The following is a 27,533-nucleotide window of genomic DNA, read 5'->3' on the forward strand; positions in this document are numbered from 1 at the left end:
TGGCAGTCCTGTTTGCCATATGGTCAGTGAAACCGTGTTTGGGGCAGGTTCTCCTTCTGATGCTGTCACACCGTGGCTGATACGGCTGGGACAAAGCGTATTAGACCTTGTCTGTATTATTTGGCCTTGATCGGCATGGTGGTCCAGGGTGAGCCCTGGAAAATAAGCACTGAGCACCGGGCCGGGGCTCTCCGTGCGCGGAGGCACCGAGGCGCGTTTAACGAACGCGTTGGCTCGCAGCTATTGTTCCTCTGGGAGCGATCGCAGCCAACGCACGTCGCTCTCGTTGCGCTGGATGCTAAATGATTAAAATGCGTAAATTAGCGGATGTTAATAGCTCTGTCAAACTTGATTTCACTGAGGCCTGGTTAACCTGGAGACGCTGCCGAGAAGCGAGCTGGGCTGTCTCTTTCACAGCGACTGCCTCCTTCTCTCTCTGGACACGTTTATTCGGTCCCGCTTGGGGTTTGTTTGATTTTTTTTTTTCAATAAATCAGTGTTAATAAAGCAAGGTTGTGCTTCACACCCATATTCTGCTCTTTTCTTTCCAGCCCCCCTGTGGGTGACCTCAGGCTGGCAGCCTGGTGACAAGATGGAGGTAGCACAACGAGGTTGGGCCGCGGCAGGTAAAGGACACGTTGCAGCAGCTCCTACCACGGAGCGCTTTGTCCTAAGGGCCAAAAAGATGCTCCTGGTGCAAAACACAGCGACCTCGGTCTGTCTGTGATGTCCCCACGTGGGCCTGGACTCACGGATGTGCTGCTGAGGATGGATCCAAAGCTACGTGGGCACTGCTCAGCGAGTTGGTGCGCGCCGTGAGCCGCCGCGGCTCTCCGTGTGCACAGGGAGCTTGGGTCCCAGAGCTGTGCCGCAGCTCCTGCGAGATAAGGATGCAGAGGGACAGCTGATAGCAGTTTCTGTGAGCTGCAGGTAGCAGGCTGACGACTCCAATCCATAGCACTCTTTGGAAGACGAAAACAAGCATAAAGTGGCTTAAAAAGTTGTGGGTAGGTTGCACGGGGCTCCTGTCGTCACGCTGTTCTTGTTCTGCACGCCCAGAGCTGCGGGGTGAGCCAGGTCTCTCCGAGCTTTTGGTCTGTACAGCACTCACAGGCCATGGCCGTAGATAGGGAGGGAGGGAAGTGAATTTTGTTAATCAGGGGCTCTAACGAGGGGCGCGGTGGTCAGGAAAGTGGTGAGAGCTGCGGGTGGGTGCTGCGACGGGAGGCTCATGGTAAGTCCTCGAGGAAAGGATGCAAAGGAGGAGGGAATGGAGAGTGACTTGTCTTGGCCGACGGTGCTGGTGGCGGCTTCTGCTCGTCTTCATGGCAAAGCTTAGCCCATGGGCATGCAGAGGGCTGTGGCGTGGGTGTGACACGAGTCGGGGCCGGGTGGCAGACGTTGGCAAGCGTCACCTCAATCCGTGAGTCCAGGTGGGGTCCTTGCCAGGCCCAGACCTGATATTGGGATAAATGTCTTCACCGTGAGCGTGGTCAGACACGCACAGGCTTCCTGGAGAGGCATGTGGTGCCCCATGGCTGTTGGTGTTGGAGGGGCGTTTGGGTTAATAATCCTTGTTAATGTGATTTAACTTTTGTTTTGCCCTGAAGTGGCTGGGCAGTTGGACTCAATGATCTTTGTAGGGCCCTTCCAACTGAACTAAACTATTCTGAGATCCTCCAAGGCCGGTGCACGCGCTTGGACCCTGGCACCCGGCCGTTGTGTCTGGGCAGAGCAGGGCCCTTCGTCGGGAGAGCTGGGTGCTTTCAGCCTGCGTCTCTGCCACCACATACCCGCTCGTTTGCCACACAAGTACATCCATTACCAAAACAGCAGTATTTTTTTTTTTCCATTTGAGGAGCTGTAACTTTATTCCCATGGGAAAATGGAGAGCCGGGGGGAGGTGGCCTGTCACGACCCCTCGAAGCGGCTCCGCTCCCGATTACACCAAGGTCCGCTGATTAAATCTGTGCTCATTAACTTCATTTTCCCCGCTCCGCTGACATCCAAGCGGTGCACGTGGTGCAGCGAGCGTCATTTCCAGCACTGGTCCGGGGCGTTCATGGCTCCCCTGAGGCCACTGCGGGTCTCAGGGGAGGTGGGATCGCTCTGGGACCTTGCCCTCATCTCACCGCCACCGGGAACGCTTCTGTATGCATTACCCACGTGCTGCTGAGATGGGCTTCGGTGTCGAGCCACCGGAGCCACACAGAGGCAGGAATAAATAGTGCTTGTGAACCCGAGAGCTGGCAGCATGCGACCAGGGGAGCTTTCACATCTCCAGTGCCCAAGTTCTGGGTCCTGTGTTGGATCATGTTTTCTTATTGGGTTGGGGTCTTTCCGCAGGAGGACGGCAGAGGTTCAGATTTTGCGATGCTCTCCCCGAGCTTGTTATCTGTGCTCTTTTTTCCCCCTCCCCCAGATGTAGAGCTCACATTTCTGAACGTAATCACTGGTTCACCCTCTTCTTGTTAGCGATGGGGCAACCGGGTAAGGCAGCGATTTGGTTAGAGGGCCCCGGAGTCCTTTTGTATTTATTTTCTATTTCACCCTTCCCTTCCCCACCACACCCTGCAGCCTGAAGAAAGTCTCCGTCACTCTCCCAAGTTCTCATCTCTGATTCTTGTCCAAGTGACACAACGCTGTGGCTCTGCCGGACTGAAACGCAGACTGCAGAGAGGTGGAAGAGCTGGAGCAGCGAGGAGATGCGGCGAGGAGACGTGGGCGAGCTGCAATCTGCTCGTCCCCAGTTCCAGTCACCTGGTGGACGGGCCTTTGTGACACCAGCTATCAAACTCTCCTGCTGGAGGACATGCTAACGAGCCCTACGTAGCAGGAGGATCCCGTGCGTTGTCCCCACACCTCTTTCCACGGGGGGTTTCTGAGCACATCTGGCCCTCGCCGTGCCCCCAGGGGTGCTGTCGGTTCTTGGCTCCCTGTTCCCATTGACCGCTCGCACCGGATTGCATTGGCTTGGGCATCCCACAAGGAAGGACTTCAGGTGAACCTCTAGAAATGCACGGCTCGTTGCAAAGGATGGATCAGTTGGCTGTGCCATGGCTCCACCAAGCTTTTGTTTGGCTTTAAAAAACCCTCTTTTGGCAGGTTTTTGTGGCAGGTTGGCAATCTAGCAAGCTTCAATTAGACGGGAGGCCATCAGACTCTGAAAGCTGAGAGGTGGAGAAGGAAAGGAGATGGGCACCGAGCTACTGAATGAGAGCAGAGTTTTTGGCATGATCTCGAAGAGCTGGTCACTCTGCCTGGGGTGGTGTGCGCAGAACGCTGGTTTAGACTTGCAAGTGAGTGGATTTAGTAGGATTATTACTTTATTTTCTACCTGGCAATTCTCTTCTGTCTGATCACGCGTTGGCTGTGACCTGCTCTGGCACCAAATGGCGGCGAGGCCGTGGGGAGGTGGCGCAGCCTTTCGTGCCCTCCTCTCGCCTCTTCCCCAAATGTGCTTCGAACCAAAATGTGTCCTCCTGAGCCTTTTGGCCAGTGTTGATGTGGAATCTGCAGTCTGGACGTCAGAACACCCGACCAGATATTCTGGGGCTCCAAGTGGCCCCAGCCACTCTCTCTTGGGCCGCCCCACAGCAAAGGCAGGCTCTGAGTTTTTAGGATTTTTTCTGCAGACACATCTCTCTCCAGGAGAGCTGTGAATTTTGCTTCCATCGAGCTTCTGCGGCTTCTTGCTCCCTGGTATTTTCCAGGCTAACAACGTCATTTTCACTTCTCCTTTAGCAACTTCCAGATTTTTTGCGGTACCGGGAGGTCCCCGCATCTCATGCCTGCCGATGATCCTCCAAACACGTCCGTTCCTCTCTGGAGGAAAAATAGATGTAAGAAATGGAATAAAAGTTAATCTTTTCCGGGAGCCAGAGCTCTGCTCGGCTTTTCAGCCTTTCTCACCTGGGAAATGGCACGTTTTGGTCCTTCTTGTACAGACAGAGCCGGCTGGGAGCAGTGCCGTGGCTGGAAGCTGAAGGCAGGCGAGGAGCCTCGTGTGGAGCCACCGGCTGCAGGAGGCTCAGCGGCAGCTGGCCCTAGAATTGCTGCCAGCTCGGGAGCACGGTAATGGTTTTGTCTTCTCTCAAGACCGCTGCTCTCCTGGGAGTCTCCCATCATGGTTTTGTGCTGTAAGCAACACCAGGAGTCCTCCGGTAGAAATATGACTCGTAATGTTCAGCCGTTGCCTCGGCTGTTGCGCACTCAAAGCCAAGCATCGCTCTTTCCTTCTCTCATCCGCAGGCTGCACCTGGCCCAGCTCGGTTCATCTTGTCCAGATAGGAGATGTGGCCAAAAAACGGGACCCGAAAGCACAGGACAGCTTCTGCATCTTCATGCATTGGATCTCAGAAGCTTTCTCGGAGCTTTGCTTCGGTTTTAAAGAAATTTAAAGTTCAGAAGCTGGCGCTCCACCGCAGAACCCATGGAAGAGCCGCGCTCCCCAGGTTCAGCCGTTCCTAATTCAAATTCCAGTGGACTCCTTCCTTGTAATTCCTGGGGGCAGGATCCATCCCACGTTCACACAGCCTTCTCCCTCTCTTGTTGTTCAAGAAGCCTCTGCACGTTGCAGTGGGAGCAGGGCACGGCTCGCTGCGTGTGCCAGATCGCCTTCTCTCCTCAGACGTGCAGTTTTGCGTGGCGATGGGTGATGGCCGCTCTCTGATGCTCAGAGTGCCAAGGTTGTGTTAAATGCCGAGAAGTTTGAAATCCTTGAGAGCTTCAAGACGCGGAGAAAACACAAGGCCAGTGCAGGCAAGGGTGTTAAGAGGACGCCTCTTCCTGCTGGAGGATCCTGCTGGTTTACCCAACGCCGGTATTTCACAGTTCAGGGAGTGCTTGGAAGATGTTTCAGTTCCGCCAGCTCCTCTGCTACTCGCAGTGCCCGAGAGGTGATCTTTGGGAGCTATTTCTAGCAGGGGTGATCCTGTAAGTCAAGAATGGCAGGAATTCCTGTGGCTGCCTCCTGCTGCACCCGCAGCCTGCTGGAACCAGGTCGGGGCTTCCAGCAGAAGCCTTAGCGTCTCAGGGTGCTTGAAGCCTCGTGGGAAAACCGATTTTTATAAGAGATTTCCTCTGAGGATAAAATCCAGCAGCGGGATCTTGTAAGCAGCCTGATTGTATCAGGTCTGTATTCAAAGCATTACTGGCTGTGCTTTGTGGGAAGGGAGCGACGTGAACAGGTTTAATGACAAACTTTCGGGCTGTGAAATAGTGTCACTTGAAGCCTTCGTGCAAGCTAACAGCTTTTTTAGATAGAAACGTGATACCTAAGCTGTTATGTTTAAGTTTATATGGTTATCTGCAGTGTTATAACGATAGCATTCATACGGGACATTAGGAAAATGTCTTTACCGTGAGGATGGTCAGGGACCGGCACAGGCTTCCTAGTGAGGTGATTGATGCCCCATGGCTGGCAGTGTTGGAGAGGATTTGGGTAATGCCCCCATTAATATGATTTAGCTTTTGGTTAGCCCCGAAGTGCCTGGGCCGTTGGACTTGATGATCTTTCGGGTCCCTTCCAACTCAACCATTCCATTCCCACCATGACACCAGGAGCTGCACGTGCCTTCGAAAGTTATTCTTGCTGCAAAACCCCAGCCTTTAGTTTCTGCAAACACTTTAACCAAGTGAAGTTGATGGTTCAGGTAGTCAACAGGCTTACAAGTACTCAAGAACTGGGCTGTCTGGAAGGCAGGGGGTGAAACACCACCAAAGGTGGAAGAAATGAGCAATGAACTGGGGCCTGGCCTCCCAGTAGGTAGCTGTAGCAGCTGGGCAGGACGGGGAGCAAACACGAGCAATGGCATGAGCAGACGTAGGGTGGAAGGACAACGGGGCCAGGCTCTGCGCGGCGCTGCCCAGGGCAGGAGCGGAGGCCCCGGGCGCAGCCTGGAGCCAGGAGGCTCCCCCTGGCCCCCAGCAGCGCTTTTGGGCTGGGTGGGGGCCGGAGCCCTGGCACCGGGACCAGAGGCTGGGGGGTCTCCTCCTGAGGGGTCCCCAAACCCACCTGGGCGTGGGGCTGAGCACCAGCCTCAGCCAGGCGGTCCTGCGAGTCCAGGTACAGGTGTCACAGAAGAGCCTAAAGGAAACAGCCCCCCCATATCCAGGTTTTCTCACTTTTCCCCCTGTTTTCCATATCCTGTCTCTCTGGGACTCTTTCTGCTTCCATCACTGACCTGCCTGCGGTCACCTAGCTGGGTGTCTTCATCTTGTGTCGTGGGGACAGGACAAGGGGCAGTGGCCACAAAATGGAGCCCAGGAAGCTCCGCACCAACACGCGAAAGAACTTCTTCACGGCGAGGGTGACGGAGCACTGGAACAGGCTGCCCAGGGAGGTTGTGGGGTCTCCTTCTCTGGAGATATTCGAGGTCCGTCTGGATGCCTACCTGGGCAACCTGCTCTAGGGAACCTGCTTTGGCAGAGGGTTGGACCCGATGGTCTCTGGAGGTCCCTTCCAACCCCTACAATTCTGTGATTCTTCCTGCCCGTCGTGGTTTTGGGCTGGGAGCGCCCCTGGCTCGCTGCAAGGACGATTGGAGAGCAGCGAAGGGATGGCTGTGCTAGGCCCGGTGCCTCCCCGCGGTGACGGTCACGGTAAAATGAGAGTGGGGAGAACTGGAAAGTTCTGCAGAAGATGACGGAGCTGCCGTGAAGACCACGCGTTTGTGCTGACGTTGGCTTGTTGATGTTGACGTGGGAGGATCTGCTGTTTCCTTGCCTCTTGGGAAGACGTCTCTTGGTCACCAGAAGTGGAGAACACCAAATGTTCGCTCGGCGCGAACATTTTATCGTAAAATTCATCACTTTACTCAGCGGTGAAGGCCCAAATGTTGTCTTTTTTCCGCAGGCTCTTGCTCCCCCTCGTGTCTGCGTGGGGCTTGTGCAGCCCGTGGGCTGGCGTTAGGCTCTCGGGGGCTTGGTGAAGGCTGCCCCAAGGAGCTGGGGGGCCCCATCCCTGGGGGGCCCGAGGCCAGGCTGGATGGGGCTGGGGGCAGCCGGGGCTGGGGTCTTCGAAAATTCCTTTACCAACTGCATTCTTCTGATTTTGTCAAAAGGGACAGCCAAGTGTTGGTGTGCCTCATTTAAGTGTTTCGAAGGCTGAAAGATGCTCCTGAGAAACAACCCGGCACGTCACCACGCTTTGCAGGATCGGTCCCGTGCCTATGCCGACGGTGTCGCAGACGGAGACTTGGCTGCTGCAGAGTTGTCTGCCTGGGATTTGGGGAAATCATGGCTCAGGAGGGCTCAGCTTCAGCTCCCGTGGGTCTGCAGCAGCCAGGCCGTGTATATTTTTGCAGCCTGCTTTGCAGGTGGAGTATTTTTCGGCAAGCTTTTGTGCCGTTTGTCCTTTCTGAGCCAAACTCTGTGCGCAGAGAACGAGCTCTGCCTTTCAAATGACGACCGGCGCATCTGGTGCGCGGCTCTGGTGGGACCCTCTGAGACATCCACCCAGCGTGGGACGGCTGGACGTCCGTCTGTCCTGCTGCAGGAGGGGGGCGACCCAGCCTGGCTGCGTTACTGCCCGTGGGCATGCCTGGATAAAGAGCTTTTTTCTGGCTAAAGTTAATCTTTGTGTTGCTTGGAGGGGAGAAGTGAGTGGCCCGAGGCTCGGAGGCAGCGCTGAACAGAAGCTTCATTCAGTCGGGAAGGGTGAGCTTGCCAGCAGCGTGCAAATATTGCCAAAAACTAACAAACTTACCCAGTTTCTGTTAACGGAGGTGATTCAGACAAAGCACATCCACCCGGCTTGGGCTGCGCGCGGCCGTGCGCGTGTTGGCTCTCCTCTTACTTGGTGCTGGTGTTGCACCCCTCCTTCCCTCCCGGACCCCCCTGCGACCCTTCCTCAGCCAGAAGCAGCGAACTCCAAACTTCCCAGCACTTGGGGGTGTTCCCGATTCTGCTCGAGGGGTGACCCCGGGGGCTGCTCTGCCCAGCCAGGTTTGCCAGCAGCCCGGTGGGACGCACGGACCCGTGGAGAGGCCGCCAACGACCAAATTCCTTGCAGAAGGAAGGGGTCGGTGAAGGGAGGTTTCTGCAAAAAAGCTGCCCCAAATAACGAGCTTTGCACGGAAAGTGGAGTTTATAAAGCATGTTTGCACTGGATTTCGGTAAAACAGGAGGTGCTGGTGTGGTTGCATGAGCTGCCAGACCTTCCAGGCGGGGAAGGGGGCTTTCCACCAGGGTCCCGGCCATCTCCAGCCAGCCCCAGCTTCACTTTGCCCTGGTTGCTCTGTTGGTGGAAACGTGCTGGTAGCATCCCGAAACAGGCTCAGGAAACGGGTCAGAAAGGCTTCCTTCATTCCCAGCTGTCGAACCCTTACTTGCATGAAGCAGAGGGCTTCCAGCTCCTTGAAGCAGGAGCTTGAGCTCTGCGCCTTCTGCCGAGCAAGGGCCGAGGCGCTCAGCAGAGGGAGCTGCAGCCGAGCCAGAGGCTCCATCCCTGCTTTTCCTGGGACTGGGCTGAGCGCGAGTCGCTCAGAAATATTTATCTGGCTGCGTGCAGCCGGGGGATCGCGCGGCCCGTTCGTGACTGTATATATGTTTGATGCTGGGAGCCACCCGGTGTTAGAGGTGTTGGCAGGGTGTTCTGCTGGAAGCCGTGCCGTGGTGCATCCCTCCTGCTCGTCCCAGACCTGTAGCCTGAACAGAGCCGTGCCTCCCCGGCATGGATTGATTTTCTATCGATCCCACTGTCTGGTGTTGTGGGGCCGGGGCCGCAGGCAGGCTCTGAGCTCGAACTCATCGCGGGATCGCGGCTGCAGAAATGAGCTGGGTCTGGGCAATCCCGGAGCAGAAATGAGGCCCCGAGTGAGCTTCGGGCTTGCTGGTGGGGCTGGGCGGAAGGGAAGGGCTCTGCTGGGAGAAGGTTCGGCTGCCAAAGCCCCCGCAAGCGGCTGGGAGAACTCAAGCTGATGGAGAAGAAGTGGGACGGCAGCACCCGCGCCTCTGCTTTCCAGGTGCCGGCGTGGATGGTGAGTTAAGGAGCTCCTTATCTTCATCGCTGAGCTCCAGGATGGAGTGTGCCTTTCCCGGGAGGAGCTGGGTGCTGCTTGGACAGCTCTGGCGGTGTGCAGCCAGCAGGAGAATCGTTAAAGCTGGGGATTATTGGGGTATCTGAGGCACCCTCCCCTGCTGGCTCGGGGCCATTCTCCGCCGTGAGCTGCCTAATTGGAGCAGCCAAGGGACAGGGGACGGTCCCCACGCACCACCCCGTCCCCTGGGTGTGTTATGTTGAGAGAGAATTATTAGAGCAGTTTGGGGCCAGCGGGCAGGAGGAGTGGGAGAAGCTTTGCAGCATGTTCCTGGGGACACCGGATTTCATCGGGCGCAAGACCAGCATGGCTGCTACCATCTTTTGGGCTACTTCGCTTTTTTTTTTTTACCTGATTCGGTAAAGATTGGTGAACCTGATTTGGTTCTGCTGCTGACGGAGCTCCTCCGATACCTCGGGGCCGTGCGTGCTGCTCAGCTTCACCTTGGTGGCAAAGGGGGGCGGAACAGATGCTAGCAAATGCAGAAACAGGCTTTTTTTTTCCCTCTTTCTGATGGAAAGAATTCCCAAAGCTGCTAGACGTGTGGTGGCATCGCTCCAAAAAGCAGGCAGTGCCTGGGAGGCAAAGGCTGCGGGTCTGCAGCCTCGAGTGTCCCCCGAGGGTCTGCGCGGGGCGTTTTGGGCCGTGGTGCTCCAGAAGCGTGGCATGCGGTGTCAGTGTTCGTTGTAGTGCCCGGGGTTTCTGCTCGCATCTTGCTGGTTTTGAACCGTGCCTCTTGGCTCTTCTAAAAATACTGAGGTCACCCTAATAAAAGGTTTGTGTTCTCGGTGTATTCTCAGCGCCTTTATCTACAACTGCATGGGGATTTGATGTGGACTCACGGTTCCCCTGTACCCCCCGTGGAGCTGTCCTGAGCCTGCTGCCTTTCGCAGCCTCCTGGAGGATCACCGCTTACCGCTCCCACGTGCTCGGTCATCGCGGTCTGCGATTCCTTCGGCGTGCCCCCACGGCACACGGATGCCGACAAGGAGATGGATTTTGTGCAAGGCTGGCAGTGAAGAACCATGCATCGTGCTTGGTTCATCGCTTCAGCTGGGGGTTTTGGTGCCCTCCACACCTTGGGAAATGCGGAGCCCGCTCTGGAACCAAGCGCCGAGCCCTCGCCACGGATCTGCCCCCCCTGTAACTTTCTGTGGTTTTCTCCTTTAGGACTCAGGAATCTCGATGCTGTTGGGTTCGGTGCCGGTGTGGATGGATGCTTTTGTAGCTGGTTCGAAGCTGCTGCACTGTAGAGCACAGGGAGCACGCAATTAAGTCCTGTAGCAGGTTTTCAGTCTCGACTGATTTGTGTTTTGTGTGGTTTCTCAGGACGACGTGGAAGTGAACAACTGCATCTTAAATAACGATTAGCCTAAGCTGCCAAATGCTCATCCTCATTAAGGTCGTTATCTCAAGCAGTCTGTTACGCTCTCGTCTCAGCGCTCTCACCAAGGTCCCACGCTTACTACAGCACACCTCTTGCTGTTAGCCAGGTATTAAAAACCTCATTATCCTCCTGGGATTTAACATCAACACCGAACAAGTGCGTACCCACAGCAGTCAGGGGAGCCCACAAAAGCATCTGGGGGTGATTGTAGCACGAGTTTCTCATCCCTGCAGGGACACGGGGTCAAAAGAAGGGAAATCGGCCCCCGTTGGAGCAGCCAGCGGTACGAAGCGAGAAGAGCGAGCGCGCTGCGTGTCTCCTGCCGGGGCGGGAGGTGTCCTCCATCTCGGACTGCCTGTTGGTGCCATAAAGCACCAGCTACCCCGTTGTTGCCCAGGCACCTTGAAACAGTACGGAAATAACATTTCAGGTGCGTGAAGCAACGCACAGCATGGGTTTGGGCAGTCCCTTGGATTGACGCGATCAAGAAACCCGAGCACGGCGAGGAGGTGGGTTAGGAGAACAGAAGCTGCCCAGAACTCGAAAGCTGAGGGTCACAGCTCATTTCCAGATGCCTTTTGGGTGCCAGCGCCACTGTCTGCGTGCCCATCTCCAGTTTCCTGGGGAAGCAAACGCAGGGATGAAGGTACCAGCGCAGCAGGTCGAGAGCTGGAGCACCGTGGCTGCTCCTTTGGCCGGAGGAGGGCCGGCACAACGGGTGCCCTGGACCCCGCTGGTCTGCTCGGAGGTGCAGAATTATTCCCTTGCAATCTCCACCCTCATCTGTTTCTAGAAAAATGAGTAAATTCCTTCTGTCATATGCAGGCATGGGTAGATGAGTTTTTCCTTTGGAAAAGGACTGGCCGGGTAGTTTGTCACAGGCATAAGCAAGCAGCAGCAACTCTTGAAGATGACAAACTCGGTGTCTTGTTTCGTACCCATATGGATTTTAATGAGCTCCGTCACTTGCTCTTTGTTTCCCAGGGTTGTGGCAGGTGGATCTGCGGGCTGTCAGCAATGCCGTAGAGCCCACGTGAGTTACAGGGCCAGTAGCCCCTGCTGCTTTCTCCCCTTGTTCCTTTAAAAAAAAAAAAAATCCATGGATGAGAATAAATTTAAGATGCCAGCGCTGCAAAAACGCTGCGCTCGCAAAATTAAGAAGTGAGGAGAATTTACAAGGATACTCCTCTTGCAGTGCAAAACCCCACACGTTGCACAAACTGCGAGGGCTGTTGTAGATGTTAAAGTATTTCAAGGTTTCATTTAACATTCAAAAAGAGCAGAAAATGTTACAGGCATACGGTTGGGCCCAGCGCCGAGGTCGATGGGCGATGCCCCGTCTTTGTCGCAGCCCTTGAGGTTCTCGATAGAAATCGTTTTGGGAGCATTGTCAGGGGCAAAACATTTGGGCAGCGGCTCCAGCCACGAAGCAAAGCCATTGCTCGACCCCTCAAGGGCGACGTTGGGCAGGCTGCTGCCGTAATTCCACCCCCCCTTTGCCATCGTTGGTTTAGTTACCCATTAGTTAATTTTGTTCTAATGAGGTTCTGCTACCATAATCGTCTGACATCGGGGAAAAGAGAGGTGGGGGGAGAACCCGAGTTAAAAGGAGCCTAATTAGCAAGTTAATTATAGCAAGTGGCAATGGCCCGGTTACATAAACGGGCTATTGTTATGCACGCACCAGGCAGACCGCGATAAAAGTGCTCGCCCGTGTGCGTAGGGCAGCAGCAGGGCTCGCGCGGCGGGACGCGGGGAGCAGAGCCCCATAGGTCTTGGGGTTCCCCAAGGGGAAGCAGTGCCCCCAGAGGTCTCGGGGTTCCCCAAGGGACGCCCGAAAGCCACCTCCCTCCCTCCCTCTGCCTCCCCGCGGAGCTGAAAGCGGAGCAGGCGGTGGCCGCGCCATGCTGAACAAGAAGAAGTACAATGTCAATGGGGACCCGGGGATTAAAGCCCAGGTGAGGGCAGGCTCTAGGTACCGTAAGGCTGTCTCTCGGTTTAAAAAGTCCGCTTCTTTCTCTCTCTGTACCCCCGCCTCGTTTCTTTCTCCCCTTGCTGTTCCCCCAAATCACCTCTTTCTGGAGCTGGCCGTGCACCTTCCTGGCTGGAGGAGAGCCTCGGCTCCGGGGAGCTGCCCTGCTTGCTCCAGGGGCAGGAGGAGCGCGGAGCCGCGTGTGGCGTGCCAGGGATGCTACTTGGGGCCAGGGAAGCCCGGGTGGAAGCGAGATGTCCCTCACGTGGACGTGGGGCAGCCGCAGAAGCCGTTCTCCCTCCTGGCTTGGGACGCCGGGTGTCTCGGCTTGAATCGGCGGTGGGTGGAAAGCCGCTGTGTTTGTGCAAGCGCTGAGCGGGTCGGCCGCCTGAACCCAAGCTGCAGCTTTCCAAGGCTCCGTAATCTCTCCTCTGAGCGTTAACCTGTGTGTGGCCGCTGTTACCATCGGGGGCAGGTCTTTAGGGGCTGGGAAGGTCCCACCCGAAACCGAGCCGCTCTGCGAGTCCCGGTCCCCGATGCTCGGGAAGGACGCGCGGCAGCACGGCGCGGCGCTGGTTGCACCGTGCCCTTCGGAAGAGATTTAAGCAAGGTTTGGGGTCCATCGTTCCCTGCCGTCCTTCTGGCTGGACAGAGCGCGTGCCTGAAACTGCAGCCCAAAAAAGAAGCCATGATGTGGAAACCGTCTTACGGGCACATTGCTGCCAGCACTTGGTGGTGCTCACACGTGCCCGCCCAGTGCTGGGCGCGACGGCTGTCCTGGCTCAAATCCCAGCACACAAACGTTAAAAGACATTGGTGAGGTGCTGGGGCAGCGAGCAGCAGGCCCTGGAGATGCCCCCGGGAGCCAGCAGCAGAGCCTTGTTTCAGGCTTTGGACTCTTGCAGGGGTAATGCGAGGCCCGAGGTTGTGCCCAGCTCGGTGCACGGCTGATTTGGGGTTTTGCCTGCTGGCCGTGCACATGCAAGTGCTTCGGGAGGCCTGAATGCAATTGTCGGCCTTACTGCGTTGCTCGAAACAGTTGCATCGAATGTCCTTGAACAGATGATGCGGGAAAGGAAAATATTAACAGAACTCCCGAGGTCTATGATATGAATTTTTCACCCCGTTAGGTTTCAAGCGTATCCCACTTTGCCGGGAGCACCGTTCCACGCCGATGATTCGATGCTTTGATGAGGCGGTTCGGCTGTCAAGGGATTTGTTTTAAAGGAAAGAAAAAACAAGTTATTTCAGGCCAACAACTTGGTAGAAAAGGAAGATGAAAACCAGCATGTGTGTGCCCTGTCCCGCAGGGATCGGCGGCACTAATCCTCAGTGCTGCCCTTGGTTGTGGCATGAGTTTGGACGTGGATTTTGGCTGGACCTGGATTCCCGGGGCTGACGTAGCCATCAGAGACCCCCAGCACCCTTTTTCCTCATTTCCTGGCCCAAAAAGCGAGTCACCAGGGCTGTGACAGCCCATTGCATGGGCAGAGTGCCACTGCTTGAACCTCGGGGCTTGACTTTGGGTTCCCAGAAGGGGATTGCATTCCTTAAGGCCTGGTGGATTCTTTAACCAAAACCAACTTCTCGAAATACCCCGGGGGTTGGTGAAAGGACCCGATTAATAGCTTTCAGCATTTTGGAGATGTAAATATTTAATCCCGTCACACCAGACTGGCTCATTTTTTGCCCCGAGCAAAGGCCGAGGAGTTTTGCAGGTGGAAGTCACGTTTCCAGTTCCGCTGCGATTTCGCACAGCCTGCGGGGAGCATGGTTGGCTTACAAAAGTGTAATTTTCCAGATATCCACTCCTAAATGCTTCTTGCTGCGGAGTGCAGCTGGGGGGTTCATTCCTCGGGGTCTTTTTGTTTTTCTCCCCTGTATTTTGCACAGCAAACCCGTACCGGTCGCTACAAGAGAGGTGGTGAGCAGGGTCGGTGCCAGTCCTGCAGGTGCTGGATGGCCCCAGCGAGCATTTTGGTACTTGGTCTGTGCATAACGGGGATGGAAACCTTCCAATGTGGATGTGGAAAGGCTAAAGGAGTTAATTCAGGTGTCACTGAGGTTAAACACAGCCGAGGCAGCGTGCCCTCTGCCCCCAGATACCCACAGTCAGGGGTCGGCTGTAGCCGAGAAGGCGCCAGCGGCTGCTCGAGGCTCCGGGTGCTCCGCATCGTCCTCCTGTCTCGGCCCCTTGGCTTTTTCCCTCCGATTTACCTGGCCCTTTCTTTTCACAGATCCAGTTTGCCGACCAAAAGCAGGAATTCAACAAGCGCCCGACGAAGATCGGCCGCCGCTCGCTGTCCCGCTCCATCTCGCAGTCGTCGACCGACAGCTACAGCTCAGGTGGGTGCCGCGTCCCACCAGCATCACAGGAGGTGCAGGCAGCAGCCCCAGGACCCCCAGCTCCCCCTTGTAGTCGGTGCTGCTGGAGGGGAAGCACGGGAAGAGGGTCACTGCTCTTTTTTCCAAAGTTAAAAATTAAGAAAATTGAGTTGGAAGCTCGCTTTGTTTGGACTAACGTTTGTCTCACTGCGCAGAAACGCACGGCTCTGTTCCCCCTGCGTGTTCCTTTCAGCATGGCACAGCAGAGTTGTGCATTCTCCTTCAGAGGTGCTCGAGTTGTTTGTTTTCTTTGGGCACGTTTTGCTGAAAGTTAACTACCAGAGCAGCCTATGGAGACTTCTTAAAACCCAGCAAGAGTTAAAGCCCCCCGAGAACCAGACCAACTTCGTTGAGTGCCCATTCACATTTAATATTTAGAGCTGATGTAAAAAAGGCAGCACAACAAGGCCCTGAAAACAAATCTGGTGGAAATTGGTGTTTTATCCTTAAAGGACAGACGGCAGCGCTGGGGGCAGGCCAGCTAAAGCTTGACTTGGAGACTGAGCAGGCAAGGTGAGGCTGCCCTGCACTTCACGAGCAGGCTTCAGCCTTGTTTTTTTCCAGCAAATAATTCACCGTGGCCTCAGGGTGCCAAGAAGCTTCAGTGCTACCTTCACCCCCCGAGTCCGGGAGCGGGGAGAGCTCACTGGGGATGCTCTCAGGACAGGCCCACCGGGATCTTTGGTGCTTTACGGGGAATGCTGCCTGCTGCCTGCAATGGGGCAGCTCCTGAAACTGCTACAGAAGGGGTCGGGACCACTACAGAAGGGATCGGGACCACTACAGAAGGGGTCAGGACCACTACAGAAGGGATCGGGACCACTACAGAAGGGATCGGGACCACTACAGAAGGGAGCAGGACCACTACAGAAGGGATCAGGACCACTACAGAAGGGATTGGGATCCAAGTCCCCATCCCCCAGGGAGCTGTACTGCGTCCAATCCCCTCCTGCTCCCAGCCCCTGGCTCGTACCGCAGCAGATGCCGAAGCAACCAGCTTCCAGCACAGATCTGCAAAGAACGAAGATATAAGCACGTTGAAGCCGTCGGAAGGAGGTGGTGCTCTCCTGGTCCCCCTGCAGTTTTCAGGCTTTTCTGGTGACGTGCATCACCATCCTGCCGGCGTGGTGGCAGGAGCTCTCAGCCCTTGCAGAGCTCTGGCTCTGTGCCGTGGGGAATGAGGAGGGTTCGTGGGGAGGCTCCAGCACAATCCCTCATTTTCATTCTCTCCATGTCTGTCCAGGCAGAGAGCCTCCTGGCTGGCCGCTGCAGGCAGACTTTGGGCACAGGAGGGCAGAGCCAAAGGCACGAGGTTGAACCAGAGCAGGCATGAGCCTCCCTCCCTCCTGCTGTAAGGGCGCGAAGCCCCCTGTCTGCTCCTCTGCCCCGGCAGAGCCACACGCTCAGCTCCAGGAGATGCAGCTCCTGGAGGCCCTGATCTGACCGCAGACACACCAGAACGCTCCTTTTTGCCTCTTTTCCCAGCTCTTGGGTCGCATCCTCTATGTGCTGCCTCGCGCACCCCGAGGAGCCCCCGGGGAATTCGCCTGCCCCGCTGCTTGGCGCTGGCGTTAATGATTAGACTTCCCTAACACGGGTCTGCGATCGGTATAATGTTTGTACGGGTTTTACAACCCCATTTGATGTCTAATCAGCAGGGTATACTCGATGTGACTCATTTTTAAAGACTAATAGGCTAATTAACCTGGCTAATGTTTCACGCTTGCACCCGATCCGCAGCTGAAAGAACGTGGAGCACCTTGGGGGAATTCTCCTCCACCCCTTGCACTGAGCGTTTCCAGCTAAAGCATCACCACCAGCAATTAGTTAATAGGTGAGAGCATTATATTTTCCTCCTGATGAAAGCCGCTAGGCTGGTGGCTGAGATGGAAGACTTCCGTTCCCAACACAGCTGCAGGATGGACAGGAAAATCCCGTTGGTCTCTCGGCTGGAGTCTCGGCGGTGCTGCTCTGCGTGCTGGGCAGTAACACCATCTAAACGGCCCGCCAGGTGCTCCAGGGATGGGAAAGGGCTGGAAACAAGGAGTGTGGGGAGCAGAGAGAGCGGATGAGGGCCGGAGGTTTGGAGGGCTGAGCGTTTGAAGCGGCTGGGCCTGCTGTGTTGGCCACGCGGGAAGAAAACGGCATCACGAGGCTGCTGCAGGGCGCGAAGCACGGGAACGCCGATGAGTTGTGTTGGCCTGACTCTTCGGGTTGGAAGTGGAAGGCCCTTGTTACGCCTGCCATGAGCTGCTGGTCGCCTGTGATCCGTAGCACTTCATTTAGAGCATGCAATCTCTCCCACCGGGGAAGTTAATTGTTGTCCACGCCGTTGGGGAGCGGGTGGAAGTGCTGCGCGTGCCGATGTGCTGTCAGCCAGCACGTCCGATGAGCCCTGGCCGGGCCGTGCATGAAATAATTCATTAAGGGGTGAAAACCTCTTCACTGTTGCTGCTCAGTAACACGACATGAGTGTATTTTCTGCTCGCCTGTTCTCATTGTGCCCGAGGACGTGCCGCTCGGCACCTATTGCAAGCCAGGGAGCTCACGAGCAGGGCTTTGGAGTCGCGGCGGTGTTGGCACCGGTGCAGTGACAAATCCCGTACGTTCCCGTAACTTCTTCCCCTTTCTACAAAAGTCAGATAATTTACGTCTGCTGGGACGAAGATTTTGGGATCAGCCGGGTAACAGCAGTGCGGTGCCTGGAACGCCGAAGCACGCAGCTCTGCGCGTTACGCACCGCCTGCATGGTACGCGGGCACCCAAATGAGATTAGGGCGGTAATGCCTTTAATTAAAGGCGATTGATTTCCCCCTCGTGCTGTTTCATAACTTTAGAAAGGCTGTGCAGAAAAACAAGGTTTGCCTCTCAATTTGTCTGTAACAGAAGCGCAGGCTGGAGGGGCAGCGAGCCCTTCGTCCTTCCTTGTCTTCGGCGATGGAGATGTCAACTATCAATGCCAGCAGATCCTCAGCTAAAGCATTAACAAGGCTGACGTCGCTGAATTTAGGCTCAGACCCGGTCTTTGCTGGGTTTAGGACACAGGCTGAGGTGCCTTCTTTTCCCCCTGGTGTTTTTTCCCTGGATAACAGCACCCAAGATGCTCACGGCGTCCTCTTTGAAATAATACAATTTATATTAAAATGGTGCGTGGCTCTGTGGAGTGCCAACCCCAGTTATGAAGCTTCCGTTAATTAACTTTTGGGTAATTTGGGATGAAATTTGAGAGATTGACCGTCCTACCAGTTACTTGGGTGTTTCTGGATTTCAGGTACTAGGAATCCTTTCCTTCCTGTACTTGTGCATTTGGCAGGAGAGCCAGGGCAATATTTAGTGGTCTGTATCCGTGTGCTCTCACACTGCACTAACACTATTGGTCTAATTACCGCAGTGCTGCATCACGCTCTTGTATCACACGTATTTAGCAGTAAAGACCCATCTGCATCTGAGAATCCGGCTCCCATCTAGGCGAGCTTTTTCTTTACAAAACCTGCTTTTACAAAACCTGCTTTTACAAAACTTGCTTTTACAAAACTTGCTTTCAGCCCCAGAACGAAGATCTCTGGTTTTAAAGCACCCCCCCGCGCAGATTAGCTGCCTTCAAGGAGGTAATCCTCCTTTAACTAATTAATCCTGCCGGAGCCCTCGATGTAAGAGCCGGGTATTACATAACGCATTTTTTTGTTATCAATCCCGGCTCCCAGCCCTTCGGGAGCTGCCGTGGGGTGCGCACGCGGCCTGAGGAGCGTGTGGCCATCCCCGGACGGGCTCGCCGTTCGCTCCCCGCTGCGGGTAGGCAGAGAAATTTCAGCAATGTGTAATTCTTCCCGGTAAGTGGATCAGACCCGGGCAGGGCTCGGGGAGCCTGGCACGCCGACAGCGGCAGCGCTAAGCTCGTGCCTGGCGGTCCTTGGAGTTTTTCCTGCCCTCCAGGACCAAACACGGCCAGCTTTCCGGGTGCTGCCGGCACGACGAACCGATGGCCGGGCTGGTGGACGAGCTCCAAGCCTTGCTTTGGATCTTCTGCCGTGCAGATGCCAGCAAAGCCACCAGAAGCTGGCAGCGCACACCTTCATGTGGTTTATATCATATGTAGATATCTCCAGAGGTCTGGGTGCCTCCGTAAAGCCGTGGCTGCTGGTGGGCAGTGGCAGGACCATGGGCTCAGCCACGGCGCCCTCCTTGTGGCATGATGCAAGAAGCGCTCGCCTTGGTGCCACCCTGTTCCTCTGGCATGGAATCGGGACAGAAAGTTGGAAATGCACGTGGTTTGCTAGCAGTTTGTGATAATTTGGGAGCTCTTTTTTAAAAGTGGTCAGAAAGTGTGTTGGACGCGTTGGCAGGCTGGTCTGGCACACGGGGATTTTGTATCTGCTCCAACGAGTTTCAATTCCAAAAGGAGCTAAACGAAACGATCCTGAAGAAAAGAAACTCTTTGGATGGAGTTTGGTACACCAGTGGCACGAGCTCCCCTGCAGGTTCTTGCACGAGACTCGAGGACAGTCCCCCTGGGGACGCGCAGAGCGTGCTGGGGCCAGGTCCTGTTCGTTTGGCCGCGTGCAGAATGGTGCCACAACGCCCCCTGAGCTGGAAGGCAGTTAAAGACCTCGGGTAAAACTTCAGGGCATGTTCCTGAGGAACGGGATGAGCTCGTGTGTGTGGGCGAGGCTCTTGAGTTGGGTCCCAAGGTGCAGCCCCTGCCATGAAGAGGAAGAGGAGGAAGAAGAAGAGGTGGTGGTGGGGAGCTCAGCAGGACCGAGGGCCCCGCGTTGCAGGTGCTTTGGCTCCGGGATGGAAGAGGAGGGATGCTTCGGGTCCATCTCCAGTCCTCACGTGTTGCTCCGGCTGCTGATGCCACTCCTAGAAGGTGCAAGAGGTCTGCTCTTCCACGGGGGGATATTCCGAGGGCGACACGGCACAAATAGTCCCTTCGGCTGGCTCTGATAAGCTCGAAGCACAAGTAGCAGCTAATTCTTCAAGGCTAGAGTAGGAAATGGACTCTACGTGTGATCTTAGTAATGAAATAAGTGGGAAGTGGGGTTTTAGCTCCATGAAAGGTTCTTTGGTAAATCTCCGTGCGTCTGCCACGAACGAACCAGCTGGAAGTTCAAGGAACAAGGAAGGAGGCTTTAAAGATGCAGAAAGGCAAGATGAGGAACATCTCCAGGTGCTTGTTATTCCTCATAGAAAACAAGGGGAAAATCCCAGGGCCGGAACGAGCTGTCTGTATTACAGAGAGGTTGGCTGGAATGACCTCCAGCGGTCATCTCGTCCCCCCGTGTGCTCGCACGGGGTCGGATGAGCCACGGCTGTGTCCAGCCAGCTCCTGGAGCCCAGGGAGGCTGGAGATCACCGCAGCCTCAGCCCATGGCGTGCTGTCCTCCTGTTTCTGCCGTTCCTGGAGCTTCCTCCAGGCAGACTAAGGCCGCAGTTGGACCCCCTGCCCCTTTGCCTCCTTTTCACCGGATTCAAGGAGCCCGCGTGGCCCTCCGTGTGGCCACTTGGTGTGGTTTTGGGTGTGCTTAGTAAGGATTGTCCTGCGAATTTCACAGTTTCTTTTTCTGCAAAAACTGATTCCAGGGACGGGGAATACCACCGTGAGTGACTAATAATTAGGGAGCAGCCTTTGCTGTGCCGCTGTTTAAAACGCAGTAGGGTCTGGCACCTGAAATTGCGCCTCTTAGTGGTTTGGCAGTACTTAAAACATTCGTAGGCATGGATGTTGGCTGTCTTAGAGCGGGAAGGGATAACGTTTGGGGAAGAGAGGCCACAGAGGAGCTGGCAAAGCCCACAGAGACGAGCGCGTGGAGGACTCAGGCGGTGCTTGAGTAATTACCTCCGGTGCGGCGTTGAAGCAGAGGTAAATGAGCCCAAGGAAGTCACTGTAGGTAAAGGCTGAGTGGGGGGAAATGGGCACCGTAAGAAGAAGGGGGGGATCCCAGGAGAGGCTGGTGGGAGCTGGGACATGCTCGTGGAGAAGCGCATCCATGGATGCGTGCAGCAGGTCCCCTGTGCCCCTCCGCTGCAGGCGCTTGGCTTTAGGGAGCATCTTCTTCAGCCTCTGACCTCCCTCCTTGTCTTCCTCCAGCTGCCTCCTACACAGACAGCTCCGACGATGAGACCTCCCCCCGAGACAAGCAGCAGAAGAACTCCAAAGGCAGCAGCGATTTCTGCGTGAAAAACATCAAGCAGGCGGAGTTCGGGCGCCGAGAGATCGAAATTGCTGAACAAGGTAAACGGGGCGGGCGCGTTCCGCAGGCTCCTGGCTCTCTTGGGCTGTCTCGTGCAGCCCTTCCTTCCCCCAAACCCTTGTCTCGCAAGGCTTAGTGTCTCGGTTATTTCCTGACACTATTCCTGTTTGAGAGAGGGAACTTTTATGGGACTTTGTGGAGTTACACGGCACAACCATGGCACTCCTACCAGCCGGTTATTGGAGGACTACTGTACAGTCCAGTGTATTTTGTTAAAAACAGTGAAAAAGATGAAATCCATCGTATAAATTATCCAGTGGGTGACTTTGGTTTAGCGTGATTGTCTCCAAAAGCCTGTGTCAGAGGCAGTGCAGCACTCAGATGGCTGGAGGGGCCGCGGGTCCTGAGTCCTCCTCTGTCTGAAGCTGGTGTTCCTCCAGCCTCGCTTGGCATTTTCAGGTTGAACTTTGGAAAATATAACTATCCTGCATCCTAAATAGCTAGAAAAAAAACCTCACAGGGTCTCAGATTCTTTCCAGCTGTGTCGTGACTTCTTTGGTGGCTCCGTTCAAGTCTTTTGCTCTTTTTGAAGCTGTCGCAGCCGTACAGCTTCGCAAGGGCCCTGGATATCTGGGCGAGAAGCACTGCTGGCAGTTTCTTACGTGCTCGTCCATCTGTGCTTTGCGTTGATGGACTTCTTGTCGTTTTGCCTTTCAGAAATGCCTGCGCTGATGGCTTTGAGGAAGAGAGCTCAGGGAGAGAAGCCGCTGGCTGGGGCCAAGATCGTGGGCTGCACGCACATCACAGCACAGACAGCCGTAAGATCCCCTCGATAAGCTCTGGGCTTTTTTCACCACTGACGTTTCAGTGTGGGACTATTTAAATGCTCTAGCAGGGGGCTGCTACGTGCTGTGACTGCCCGTTCCAGCGGAGAGGCTAGAGACTGCTCGTGCCCAGCAGCCCGATCCTCACTCTGCCTAGTTCTGGGCAAAGACAGCCCTCTGCCAGCAGGGTTATAGGCAGGAATTCTTCACTGCTTGTCCTCTAAAACAGACCCCAGGAGGGTAATACGGAGATGTGGTCCCTGAGCCAGCAGAGCAGCGCCTTACACCAAGTGAGAATGGTCAATTTTGTGACCGTTTCTGGATAAACAGAGCCTGTGCTTGAAGGTGGTGCAATGTGTGAATCGATAAGGCACTGCTGCCAGTAATGATCACTAAGAAAATCAAGTTATCTTCATCATGTATGCAGGACAAAATGGCAGTTAGTAATTAGTACAGTTTTGCAATTCAAAACCTGTGGTTTCCCCTCCAAACGGGACAGGAGCGCTTTCTCCTGCCTGGATTTGGGACTTTGCTGAGTGAAACCTAATAACACACGTTGAAGTTCTAATTTACTTCATTCATTTTTAATCGTAGAACAAAGAATTGCAAAATTCGTTTTCTGTATAACTCTCCAGCTACTGCAATGCTGCTTAAAACAGCTGCAGGTACCCTCCCGAAATTTTCCCAAGCAAAATCAGGTGTGTGTGCTGCCGGAGTAGAAACAGTTGACGCTTTGGCTTTGGGCAAGGCCACGTTATGGTTTGCAGTGTTTGATTTTTTTAAATTTTATTCCAGGTCCTGATGGAGACCCTGGGTGCGCTGGGTGCCCAGTGCCGATGGGCTGCATGCAACATTTACTCTACTCTCAACGAAGTGGCTGCTGCCCTCGCCGAGAGCGGTAGGGAGCTTCACCCGCTGCGTTCATTCTGGTTTTGAAAAGGTTTCTTACTGTCCCACCAGGTTTAGTTCATTTACATTCTCTTGTAGTTTTTTCCTCCTTTGAATTATTTTCCCTTTGGAATAACACCAGGGGAGAGTGAAATCTCCCCAGAGTGTTTCTCTCCATCTGTGAGTGCACGGTGAGTGCGATTCCTGGTAAGCCGCACACATCAGCCCGTAATGGTTCACCAGGAGTGCTGCGGTTTTCTGTTTTCTAGGGTTACCAGTGCAAACTGCCAGCTTGAATTAGTCTGATGGAGTGGGAAACTTGTAGTAGATCTGAGCAAAGGAGGGATATATCAAACCTCAAACTGAAACAATCTGGAGAAGAAATGGCTTTAGTCACAGAGATTTGCTTTTTTCCCCTATTTAAGCAGTGAAGGGAACTAAGCAAGACAAGATCAATCCCTCCCACTGGTCCAAATATTTCAGCCAGTTTCTCCAGAGTATAAAAGTAGGTGGTACAGATGATAATGACGATGATGGTGCACGTTATCAGCCATCAGAGCTACGTGAGCCTAAAAGTTACTTTGCTAAGAGAAACTATGCTTGACTTCAGCTCTATAAAGACAGGGAATTCTTACATTTGAGTCACAACTTTGGCTAAAAGGGCTGAGAGAGGACTTCCTGGGGACACAGTTCACAAAGCAGAAGCAGCTGATGTTGCTGCCCCCTGGGAGATGCCTCAACTCAAATCCTGTTCCACCTGGGAAGGGCTGTGGGAGCCAGGAGACCCGGGAGAAGCCAAACAGCAGCTTGCCTCTTACCGGGTCTTGCTCGAACAAAAATTGCTCGTGGGCCAGAACAAGGCTGAGTAACTTCCTAAGCCTTTGGGACGGGTAAAGCTGGCTCCTGGCTCCCTGGGGTCTGCTAAGGCTGAGGAGGTAGCACCCGTCTCCCTCTCTGCGGCAGGGTTCCCTGTCTTCGCCTGGAAGGGAGAATCCGAAGACGACTTCTGGTGGTGCATCGATCGCTGCGTCAACGTCGAAGGATGGCAGCCCAACATGGTGAGAGCGGACTGCAAAGAGGTGGCGCTGATCTGGAGGGCGGGAGGAGGGCTCTCAACGGGGCTCAGTGCTGGTCTGCGTTGCCTCTTGAATTTAGACCCGACTGCTCGGTGCTAAGGCAGCAATTAGCCCCAAAGTGCTTTACAATTAACCGGTCTGTGCAATCAGACCTGCTGCTGCATCTGCAGGCGTGGGTGTTGCTGCCCAGTGAAGTTTTATTGAGCTGTTTTCTAAATAAGCATGAATACGTTTGTTGTAGGGAGTTTAGTTTGGTTTCAGGGTAGTTTGCTATGGTTTAAACCAAACCGATTTAATCCAGCCAGTAAAAACTGACTGCAGGTAAGGATGTTCTGGAGAGGCATTGCATCCATTTTACTGTGTCTGTTTAAATTCACAGCATTGGTTGAGGGGCTTTTCTTATCTAGGTTTTTGTTTTAAAACCAAAACTAGAATTTGTGTGATTTCTGCGCTTTGCTCTTACTGCACGGACACAAACATCCCTGCGTCGCTGGTTCATCCCGCCCTTGTTTCTGGGGAGAACAGAGAACCTTGAGCTAGGTGAGCGGAATAATTCCCAGCAGTCAAGTTGCTGTTTTCGTCCCGACAAGCTTTTAGCCTTGTAGCTTGTGATCTACTTCAGTCAAATAGTAATTAAAGGCAGTAGATGAGCACGTGTCTGCACTGTTTGTTGGCTCGTTCGAGGTGTTTTTGTTGTCCCTCCCAGTCTACTGCTGTTCACTTCTGGGCTGCCGCCTTGAAAAAGAAATGTGAACGTCAAAAAGTCCACCCCCAAGCTAGGAGTCTAGACGTGGTGCTGTCTTTTTCTTCTTTTTGAGGAATAATTTCCCATCAAAAATGTCACTAGCTGACAAAGTAAACCTATCGGACTACGCATCTAGCACGCTTGCTTTCCTAGGATCTGCTCAGAGCTCTTGGCTCTGCAACGTGTCTCCAGCCGTCGGTGTTTCCTGACCTGTTTCTGGTGAACACAAAAACAACTGGGTCTGAGCACAAAAACAACTGGCCCTGGGTCTAGCAGCTCCCAGAGATCCGTGTGCCTGATTTTGGAGGTCTGTGTTTTTAGAGACAAGAAACAGGAGACTGGACGCCAAGTAAAGAGCAGGTGTGAGATCTTTTTTATGTGACTGTTTAAGACGAGAGGAGCTGGCAAACCTGGCCAAAAAGCCAGGCAATATTTGCTGCTCTGGTCCTTCCAGTCTCAGGGCTGAGGCAAGACGGACCTACCCTGCTCCGTGCTGATGGCAGCGTTTCGGAAGGTGCCTCGTGTTCTGGGCACTGAGAATTTCCCCAACTGCCTGAACCAAGGAGCTGCGTCCCCAGGTTGTAGGACTGAGCCTGCACTGCTGGCTTCTGCTCTGCTGCTCCTGGCAGCCTTTGCATAGATCTGTCCTGTCCTGTCCTGTCCTCTCCTGTCCTCTCCGTCCAAAAATCTCAATATTTGATGTTTGGGCTTCTGCAAAGTCCATGAGAAGAACTGAAGTCTCAACACCGAGTCTCCAAAGAAAGATCTGCTGAGTTTTTTGATGCGAACAGCAGACCTGTAGGGCAGTGCTCTGTCTGGACAGGAACGGCTCAGTTCTGTTGTTTGTTTTTTTTCCCTGAAAAACATCAATTCTGTAGGGCTGAGGGCTTGGCTTAGCATAAACTGAGCTGGGAGCAGGCTGCTGCCCCCGACCTGGTGGCCCTGCCATCTCCTCGCCTTTCAGCAGTAATTCTCTGTTGTTTTCAGCCCTGTGGTCGAGCTGATCCTGGCTAATTTTAATCAGCTCGGGTTTGGGGGGGATCAGCCGCGTGGAATCCACTGCTGCCACGACAGGGCTGGGAAGGGGACGGGGCGAGGCACTTGGCAGCAGGGGAATAAAATATCCTTCACCCCTCAAACAAATAAGGGCTTTTTTTCCCAGAAAAATAGGTGCCTGGGGAAAACGGAGATGAGAGCAGGGAGCCTGGGTGAAGCTGAGCAAGGCGCAGGGTGAGCACAGGGGCTTTGGTGGGGGCTGCTCCGGGAGGTGACCCCCCAGCAGGACCCAGCCTCTGCGCTGCTTCGGGTTTCCATCTCCTGCCCCCCCAGGAAAGAAGAAACCCCCGGCTCCCACGATTCCCTCAGCGTTTTAGAAAGAGGATTATGCGCCCTATTAAATGGGGATTAATGAAATGAAGACGTCCCGGGGGCTGGGCTGCTGAATTCCCAGCCCTGCGTGGCCCAGGGGAGCTTCCCAGCCTGCTCACTCGGTTTCCAAGCCATTAAACAGGAGGTAAATTTGGGAATTCCCAGAAATTGAACAGAAGTGGCGCTTTCCAAACATTTTGGAGGAGCAGCAGCCGCCCGCAGCGTTCATATTTCGGTGCAAGCCCCTGCAGCTCCGTTAGGGAGACCAAGGCTGCGAAGCAAGGAGATTGCTCCCTGCTTCTTCTGGAGTCGGGGTCCTCCCGCCTCCCACCTTGCCGTGGCTCTGCTGGGGACCCCGTGGGCCACCTGAGGCCACCGAGGTGCGGAGGACTCCGGGAAGAGCACGTGCGTAGGGGCTTTTTGTTTTTTTCTTACATCCCTTCCTTTTTCTTGCCGTAAGGCATCCCGGTGGGTTCCTGCAGCACAGGGGCTCTCCGAACCACCGCTGGGCATCGTTCAGAGCTCAGCACCCTCCCTGCGTTTGGCTGCATGTTGAGATGCAGCAGGGGAGGGATGAAACACGACTTGTAGCTGAGTCACGACCTCGTGTCCGAAGCCGTGACCTGGTGTGTTGCCATCTGCAGTATCGCCCTGGGTGGTTAAAACCAGCAGAGAACGGGCAAGCTCTTAGACATCTCTTTTCACTGAGATTTTTAGATTTCTGTGACCTGGTTGTTTTCACGTCTGTCCTTACCAAGGCAGGTTTTCGTAGGGCACCTTCCCTCATCTCCAATGCTTTTATTAAAGCAGTAAGTCTCTGGCTTTGTCCCCTGCCCCGCAGCGTGTCGGTAGGAGGAGGTGGGTGGCTCAGGGCACTCGGGGCCCGATGAAGAACAGGTTTGTACCTCGGAGGCTGAGGTTTGAAGCCTGAGCAAATGGGCAGCGACCCAAAGCTGTCGTCTGAGCGTGGGTCAGTATTGTTTTTTTCTCTAGGGAACCTGCTCTGGCAGGGGGGTTGGACCCGAGGATCTCTTGAGGTCCCTTCCAACCCCTAGAATTTTGTGATTCTGTGATTTTCAACGCGCTGTTTCACGATGCAGCTGCATGTCAGTTGGCATTAGTGCCTCCGCTTCTCCATCCTCCTGCCTCCACCGTGAGCAGGCACGTTGGAAATCTGATGGCTGCGTGTGGTTCGAAGGCTTCTCTGCTCCTGGAAATGGGGGAGAGGAGCTGGCCCAGCAGCGTGCTGCATTTCCCCCGGTCTCCTGATAACCTCCAAGGTCTGCAGCACTCCTGCTCTGGGTTATCAAACAGAGCGGTCCCACCTGAGCTGTCAGACTGGTGTCTGCGATGCCAAAACCTGGGCTTGATGAGGAGTGATCCGGGCTCACGATTTATCCCTTGTGTCTTTTTGGGGTCAGCAGGCCTTCTGGGTCTTCGGGGCGGTGACTTTGTGGTTGCCTTCATTACAGATCCTGGATGACGGAGGCGACCTCACGCACTGGATTTACAAGAAATACCCCAACATGTTTAAGAAGATCAAGGGGATAGTGGAGGAGAGCGTGACCGGTGTCCACAGGTAAGGGGCCAGGAGCACAGGGATGAGCAGACAGAGCCCCTTCTGCCTCGGGGCACCTCTAGCAAACCAGCCCAAGC

General features: G+C 54.7%; 2 protein-coding genes across 2 annotated transcripts in view; one reads left to right on the forward strand and one right to left on the reverse strand.

Moving 5' to 3' along the window:
• CALU (calumenin) overlaps nucleotides 1-16,794 on the reverse strand; it is a 130,417-nt gene extending 113,623 nt beyond the window's left edge. Inside the window, exon 1 of the mRNA XM_066996393.1 lies at nucleotides 16,790-16,794. The gene's annotated coding sequence lies outside the window, so the exon portion shown is untranslated. The remainder of the gene's footprint in view (nucleotides 1-16,789) is intronic.
• The window catches only part of AHCYL2 (adenosylhomocysteinase like 2), a 77,567-nt gene that overhangs the window by 34,979 nt on the left and 15,055 nt on the right, over nucleotides 1-27,533 (forward strand). Inside the window, 6 exon segments of the mRNA XM_066995751.1 lie at nucleotides 14,638-14,746; nucleotides 20,874-21,017; nucleotides 21,694-21,794; nucleotides 22,596-22,698; nucleotides 23,652-23,746; nucleotides 27,350-27,456. Coding sequence (XP_066851852.1) covers nucleotides 14,638-14,746; nucleotides 20,874-21,017; nucleotides 21,694-21,794; nucleotides 22,596-22,698; nucleotides 23,652-23,746; nucleotides 27,350-27,456 — 659 coding nt within the window.

This window comes from Anser cygnoides, chromosome 1 (genome assembly GCF_040182565.1).
Source record: "Anser cygnoides isolate HZ-2024a breed goose chromosome 1, Taihu_goose_T2T_genome, whole genome shotgun sequence".
Lineage (NCBI taxonomy): Eukaryota > Metazoa > Chordata > Aves > Anseriformes > Anatidae > Anser > Anser cygnoides.